Source organism: Triticum dicoccoides, chromosome 1B (genome assembly GCF_002162155.2).
Source record: "Triticum dicoccoides isolate Atlit2015 ecotype Zavitan chromosome 1B, WEW_v2.0, whole genome shotgun sequence".
Taxonomy (NCBI): Eukaryota; Viridiplantae; Streptophyta; class Magnoliopsida; order Poales; family Poaceae; genus Triticum; species Triticum dicoccoides.
The window spans coordinates 193,631,403-193,638,293 of NC_041381.1; the positions used below are offsets into that span (position 1 = coordinate 193,631,403).

Sequence of the window (6,891 nt, forward strand, 5' to 3'; positions counted from 1 at the left end):
ATAAATGCGAGCATCAAGACTTGAACCCTGATGGACTGAGATACCACAGTCCCTCTAATCATCCAACCACAAGTTGGTGCGCTAGGTCATTCTATTTTACTTTTGCTAGTTAGAGTACTTTGTAGAAAGGGGAAATGTTTTTTTTCGAGGGAAATGATGGTCCGGCGTACTAAACAAAAGAAGCCCATAAATGACTTATCAGGTAGCTGCTTTTTAGAGCCCAAACCAGGGCCTGATAACAACTAGTGCAACTTGTTTTCACGTGGAGAAGCCCAACCCACCAACCACTCAAAGAAAAAAGAAAACAAATCCTAACTCTGCAACTGCAACTCACCTTGCTCGTCCCCGTTGCCGGCGGCAGCGTCGCCGCCGCGACCGTATCCCTTCGCCGGCGGGGTGCGAGGCCCTGACCTTTCCCTCGGCGCTGAAGACGTGCGGCTTGGCCGTGCCACCGCGTTCTCGGGAGTTTGGATCTTGGTTGTCCTCGTAGCCGCCCCCGCATCCCTATTGCTCGTGCAGTCGTGCTCCTCCGAATTCGCCGGCTGCCGGTGTCCCGGCTCGGCCACAGCCCGCAGGTATTGGTTTTGAGTGACTGTGCTTGCGTAAATGGGGGTTAAGTGAAGCACACATGCCGAATTGCTTTTTGATCTAGGAATTGTTGCGTTCTCGAATGAGGGGTAGATTTGATGGTTTCCTTAAAGTTGATGAGCGTCTAATGCTGCCCATAGATAGAGCAAATTGCACACAACAACAAATTAATTAGGCACTAGTTGCAGCTTATACCGGGTTTGGCAATAATAAACATTTTATACCAGTTTACACCATGCAGTTGTCGTTTGTGTTTTTTTATGATGGACCAAATATTTCTTAATCATCTTCATATTCCTGTCGCAGACGATTTTTCCAAGTTTGTAATTCAGCACTTTGTCATGTATAATGTCTAGTTTCAGTCTTAGTTAGTACCTTGGTGCCTAATGCTGCAGTTGTTTGTTTAATCGAGTAGGACCATGGTACAAGAACAGAAAGGAGAAACATCCAGTGGCATGTATACTTACAAGCATCATGGTGACAAGGGAGTTGATATCCATGAGATTTTCGTTAAGAAGAGCAGAACCCGTGTTCTGCTGTCATACTGTGGCCTCATTTTACTTCTAGCAATTGTCTGCCGATCATTGCTGGGAAAGGTAAATTCTGTTATAAATCACTACCAGAAATCAGAAGAGGGCTAAGTTAATGAGGAAAGAGCAGTTTAGTCGATATTTCCTGGTTGTTGGTCCTATACTCGTAAGAGTTAGGTTCATCAGACATTGTAGCAAAAGCTTTAAGATGTCCAATTGTGTATTGTTCTAGGAAAAAAAACACGTTCAAATATTTTGTTCATTCAGAACAAGTGCCATTTCATGTTTGTATAATTCATGTGATTTTTTTTGAAATAAATCATTAGATTCTTCTGTAATAATCAAAGAATATCATTGCTTAGTTGACCACCCTAGATTCATATAGTTTGACATAACTGGTACATACTGTATATTGGTATTGACCTGGTTAAATATTGCAGGAAAAGTTGTGTCTTGAGTCAGTGTGGAGTGTTACCTTTGGAATTCTGGTTGCCAAATGTTTGCAATACAAACCAGTGAAGAAAGGTGAATCCTTCCTCAGAGATAAATTTGTAGGGTCTTTCTGCATATTGTAGACATGGTCTGTTGTTGATTTGCACATTTAGATCGCACCAGCATATGATAACCATTCACAGTCCATACTGAAAAAAGTATCAACAGTATGTTTCTTATCGGGTTTCCCTGTTTCATTGTGTGCAGAGTCAGTAGTGATAATGCCATCTTTTGGGGTTCAGCTAGAAATACATTTCTGGAGGTATTATCAGCCTCCCTGTGCGAAATCACCAATCAATCTTCAAATTACGCTCTTTACTATTGCCCATTCTTGTCACAATCGTACCGTACATTTCCGCTGTGAAGTGACAACTGGATCATTGGTGGGAACTATTAGGTTATCTTACATGTGGGTGTAGGATGAACAGTTTAGATAGTCAAAATGGATGACTGCTTTTAGCCTTTCTGTTGGATGCATTCGCCACCAATTATTCCAGTGTCAACTGACCCAAATGAATTGGGGAAAATACCTTCTTACTTGGCTGAGTGGATATAGGTAGACTTCTTCTGTTAGATAGCAATTCCTCCCTGAACAAACAATCCTCATGTTGTAGGGGTGATTTGTTTTCGTTTGGTGCGAACAAGATAAATGGCAACAAGTCGATGATTTGTATATTAACTGTTGGTTGCTCCAGATCACATTGATAAATCATATAGGACTAACAATTTGGTGATTGCTCTAGCAATTTGGTGTAGAGCAAAACTCTGTTCCTGGCGGGTAAGAGTTTTTTAGACGTCAGATCAATTAGCTGAGCAGTGATGTCTATGTTTTTGTTTGCGCGTTATGAACTCCTTGCTTGGCTTGAAGTACATCATATCTTTACCCTCAGAAAGTTTCAAAGATTGAAGTGAACTAAATCATTTCACTATTAAATCTGCTTCGGTGGCGTCGCAAAATCATAGACAGCATCACTCAAGGATTTTGTCTCAGAGAGATATGTTTCCTGCAACTTTTCTTTGCTTAGGAAATAGTATTCAGGCTACTGTAATAGACGATGCTGAAAAAGGTATCAACAGCGTGTTTCTTATTAGGTTTCCCTGTTTCATTGTGTGCAGAGTCGGTAGTGATAATGCCATCTTTTGGGGTTCAGCTAGAAATACATTTCTGGAGGTATTACCAGCCTCCTTATGAGAAATCACCAATCATATTCAAATTATGTTCTTACTATTGCCCATTCTTGTCACCATCTTACTGTATATTTCCACTGTGAAGTGACAACTGGATCGTTGGTGGGAACTATTAGGTTATCATACAGGTGGGTGTAGGATGAACACTTTAGATGGCCAAAATGGATGACTGCTTTAGCCTTTAGCTGTTGGATGCATTCGCCACCAATTATTCAAGTGTCAAACAACCCAGATGAATTGGGGACTTGTACCTGCGTACTTATCTGAGTGGATATAAGTAGACTGCTGCCGTTAGCTAGCAATGCCTTTCTGAACAAACAATCCTCATGTTTTAGGAGGTAATCCGTTTTCTTTTGGTGCAAACAAGAGAAATGGCAACCTCCCATGATTTGTTTATTAACTACTGGTTGCTCTGGATCACGTTGATAAATCATATGAGGGTAGAGTATGCTGTAGGCTCAACGGTTTTCTGAACGAGATTGTTCTAGCAATATGTTGTAAGACAGTAAGACTTTGTTCATGGTGGGTACTGGGTAAGACTCTGTTGATGCTGGTTTCAGATCAATTCGCTGAGCAATGATGTCTATGCTTTTGTTTGCATTATGAACTCCTTGCTTGGCATGAAGCACTTCGTATCTTAAATACTCAGAAAGACTTAAGATTCAAGCGAACTAAATAATTTCATTATCAAATCTCCTTCTGTGGTGTCACAAAATCATAAACAGTATCACTCAAGGGTTTTGTCTCAGAGGGATATGTTTTCTGCAACTTTCCTTTGCTTAGTAGGCTACTGGAAATTTGGTTACAGCTGTTGTTCTCACATTTTTTTTAATTTATGATTCTTAGCGGAAGAGTTGATCGTCATTTTGTGCCAATTGGCAAGATTCTAAAGCCACTGCTGAACGAGTGTGTGACACCCGTGACCTGTTACTGGAGCTTGGCGTTGCTTCTGCGTGATGAGGAGGAGCTCAAGCTAGTTTTCCAGGTAAAAGTTATGTGTTATGCATCTATCACTTAATTGGTCCAACAAAATTTCAGCAATCCAATAGAAATTTACTCGCAGAAATTTCGCCCACCTGTCAAAATGTTGGTCCCTATCTGGAGAGCTCTCTGTGCATTCACAGACTCTGAATGCAGAAGCCGGCATTCTGCAGTTTCTAAACCGAATCGTTCAGAAGCGTGACTGTGCTGGCGATCTGTTGTGATTGCGACGTTCGGCAAAGCGGATGCAGCTGAGCTTAGATGCCAAACTGAGCTAGAGGTAGGTCTCACTAGTGTGAGGGCCACTAATTGTTGGGATGAACGCCTGCAGATTTTCAGACGTGGGTGTACAGTGTACTGCACTTAACAGCTATACGGCCGATAGTTCTCAAATAGTACAAAATATCGTCCATGTTCTGAATTGTTCCTTTGGCGACAATGCAGGCCACCATGGGATCTACGCCGTCAACCTTTTGATTTTGAAATCTTGACCAGTGGTATAGTTAAAAGTATTTGGTTGTCTATATGAAAACTATTGCCGGATTGTTTCTTATTATAAGCCATGGTTTTGTTTCCTGAGACTTTTTCGTAATAATATGTTTCTTTTTCTGATTAGTTTTATGGCATTACTAGTCAAAATCTTGCACCGAGGACAGCTAGAAGTCAAATCTACAGTTGTGGACAGAGGAGTAGAGTAGTACTACCTTGCCATTTCAATGTGGACGCTGCTGTTGTCAAAGACAAACGGTTCACATGATATTTGCCACTGACGTTGTTCTTATATATCACTAGTATAGATCTATCACTAGTATAGATCAAATCAATCGATGTATGGGGAGATGGAAAGGTTTGTTAAAGAATCATCTTTGTCTCCTACGTATGCTACATAAATGAGAAGAGTAGCATGGAAACGAAATGAAATGTGCACAGACAAGCATGTGAGGAGAAGAGAGCCCCATGCATCCCATATGCAAAGATCTCAATGTAGTCAAACAAACACACCTCATATGGAGTAGGGTGTATCATGTGCAGTGACACCCCTATTCCTATGCTTGTTGGACTACATACAGACTGAAATGAGTGAACAAACATACTATAACGCGTGTCTATACATCCAATTTAGAAGAAAATAAATAGAACATCTTATAATTCAAAACGGAAGGAGTAACTAGGTAGGATATATTGTTCCTCTTTCTGGAGTATAATTTTGCTCGCATGAATTTGGATACTATAAAATTTTGCTTGCATGAACTCCCCTGGACGCAAATTAAAACAAAATAATTTCCAGAAAAAGCCTGTTATTCCAGTATTTTCACAAGGTCTACTACGTGTAGAAAAGAGGCAAACAAAATTAAGTTACATCCAAAGAAGCTCACAGTTAACGCTAAAGCTAGTACAACGGCCTCAACCAAAATATGGAACATTCTCATGCGTGATGGAGCTGTAGTCCGTGGAGCTCGACGCCGTGGCGTACACCGTGGTTGACGACGACGCGGAAGCCACAGGCCCCACCGCCGGCGCTGCTAGCCCCAGCGACCCAGCCGGCCGGTGGCCCCCGGCGGCGAGGAGCTGGGAGGCGTGCGAGGACGGGGGCACGTTGGGCACCGCGGACGCCGCGGCGGCGGCGGCAGGGCGGTACCTGTGCTTGAGGATCTCGGCGCGGACGGCGGCGAGCTCGGCCTCGAGGGCGTGCACCTGCTGCTGCAGGGTGAGGATGGCGCCCATGCAGCCGTAGACGGGATCGCGGAGCCGCAGGTTCGCCTCGTACACCAGGCTGTTGGCCGCGTCGCCGCGCTGGCTCTCGTGCACCTCCTGCATGCACGCGCACCAAGCTACGCGTTAAGTAGTACTATAGGACTATATCCCTGGAGCACTTCGATCGGTTCAACCTGTGTGGATTTCATTTTCATACGGATAGTTCAACTCAACTTTTATTTGGAAGGATTTGAGCTAACTGATGAAGTCACGCATCTCTCTTCAAATAAAAGTAAAAGGCAAAATGAAACAAAAGATGCACAAACATTGTACACTATTTGAGCTAACTTGATTTGGGGAGACTTCGATTTGGATTTGTGATTTTGGGATGCAAACATCGTGCACTATTTATACACTGTTGTTTAGAGATAACTTTTAGCATTTTTATGAGACGAAAGATGCACAGGCGAGACTCGAAATTATACACAAATCTCTAGTGATTAGTGATTATGCCCCAAACATAATGGAAAAGGAGAGGAGATCCAAGGGAATTTAGGGTTTTGGATCTGCAAGAACAGTCACTGCTGCCTTGGCTTGTGAGTTGTGACAGTACCACAAAAGAAATTCTCTTGTTAATAAAGGTTTCCAGAAATACCATGTCAACTAATGAAATGCTGCGAGATGTGAGGTATTCACAGTAATTATGCTATATCTCATAAAAATCAGTGGCACAAAACCAGTTCATTTCACGAGCTCGGAAGGGATAGAAGTAAGCTATGTTGAAAGTCAAAGAGCAAGCAAAATGGAGGGAAATAAGATTAAATTAGATTACCAGAAGCATCTTGGAGACGTTGCTGGCGCCGAAGACCTTGTGAACGGAGGCGAACTTGTGCGGCTCTAGCGGCGAGAAGAAAGGCGAGAAGGGGCACTCCTGCGCGCACCGCCGCCGGAGCAACTTGCACGCGGCACATGGGGTCATCGTGTTGAACGACGGTGTCGATCCTGGTCCGGCGCCTGCTGCAGGCAGGCTGCTACTCCTCCGTGCCGCCGCCATCATCCGGTCTGCCTCCGCCGCCGACTCACTCTTGATCTTCTTCCCTACATCATGGTCTTGCTGCCATTCACTGAAGAAGAAGATGTATATAGCATGAGATCACCAATTCACCATGGCTATAGCTAGGGTTCCAACTAATTCCATTGCCACACCCCGCCATGCACCATGGACACAACAAAGCTTGAGCAGAGGATTCTAACTAGAGACGGTGCATGAATTTAACTATTCCTAAATGATTTTTTTGATGATCTAGCTTGGTATTTCGGAAAGTAGCTTTGAGCTTTGAGCATACCTTGCAGTGGACATGAAGGCAAGGGAGAGAGCAGGGGGACAAGGGATGGAAGTGAGGTGCTTTGGAAAAAG

General features: G+C 43.3%; 2 protein-coding genes across 4 annotated transcripts; one reads left to right on the forward strand and one right to left on the reverse strand.

Moving 5' to 3' along the window:
• Positions 1-299: 299 nt before the first annotated feature.
• On the forward strand, positions 300-4,394 carry LOC119327874. 3 transcript variants are annotated; one of them, XR_005158740.1, is made up of 7 exons: positions 300-575; positions 1,004-1,184; positions 1,559-1,643; positions 1,818-1,872; positions 3,645-3,783; positions 3,862-4,059; positions 4,224-4,394. XR_005158740.1 is itself a non-coding variant. In XM_037600950.1 (6 exons), exons 2-6 carry the CDS (start codon positions 1,008-1,010, stop codon positions 3,979-3,981), a joined length of 576 nt encoding a protein of 191 aa, XP_037456847.1. In that variant the 5' UTR covers positions 300-575; positions 1,004-1,007; the 3' UTR covers positions 3,982-4,394. The 3 variants fall into 3 exon arrangements, 2 of the variants coding, with proteins under 2 accessions (XP_037456847.1, XP_037456853.1); XM_037600950.1 differs by having other exon boundaries at positions 3,862-4,394; XM_037600956.1 differs by lacking the exon at positions 1,818-1,872 and adding an exon at positions 2,727-2,781 and having other exon boundaries at positions 3,862-4,394.
• Positions 4,395-4,990: 596 nt separating this feature from the next.
• On the reverse strand, positions 4,991-6,877 carry LOC119303662 (LOB domain-containing protein 15-like). Its single transcript, XM_037580793.1, has 3 exons — positions 6,821-6,877; positions 6,307-6,598; positions 4,991-5,591 (listed from the first exon to the last, which is right to left on the reverse strand). The coding sequence occupies exons 1-3, from the start codon at positions 6,832-6,834 to the stop codon at positions 5,184-5,186; spliced, it is 714 nt and encodes a 237-aa protein (XP_037436690.1). The 5' UTR covers positions 6,835-6,877; the 3' UTR covers positions 4,991-5,183.
• Positions 6,878-6,891: the final 14 nt, after the last annotated feature.

Excerpts from the sequence above, each read along its gene's own strand:
- LOC119327874 (XM_037600950.1), top strand. The coding sequence starts at position 1,008 with ATGGTACAAGAACAGAAAGGAGAAACATCCAGTGGCATGTATACTTAC. Across the intron at positions 1,644-1,817 it reads ATACAAACCAGTGAAGAAAG|AGTCAGTAGTGATAATGCCA; the intron begins GTGAATCCTTCC and ends CATTGTGTGCAG. Across the intron at positions 1,873-3,644 it reads CTAGAAATACATTTCTGGAG|CGGAAGAGTTGATCGTCATT; the intron begins GTATTATCAGCC and ends TATGATTCTTAG.
- LOC119303662 (XM_037580793.1), bottom strand. Across the intron at positions 5,592-6,306 it reads ACGTCTCCAAGATGCTTCTG|GAGGTGCACGAGAGCCAGCG; the intron begins GTAATCTAATTT and ends GCGTGCATGCAG.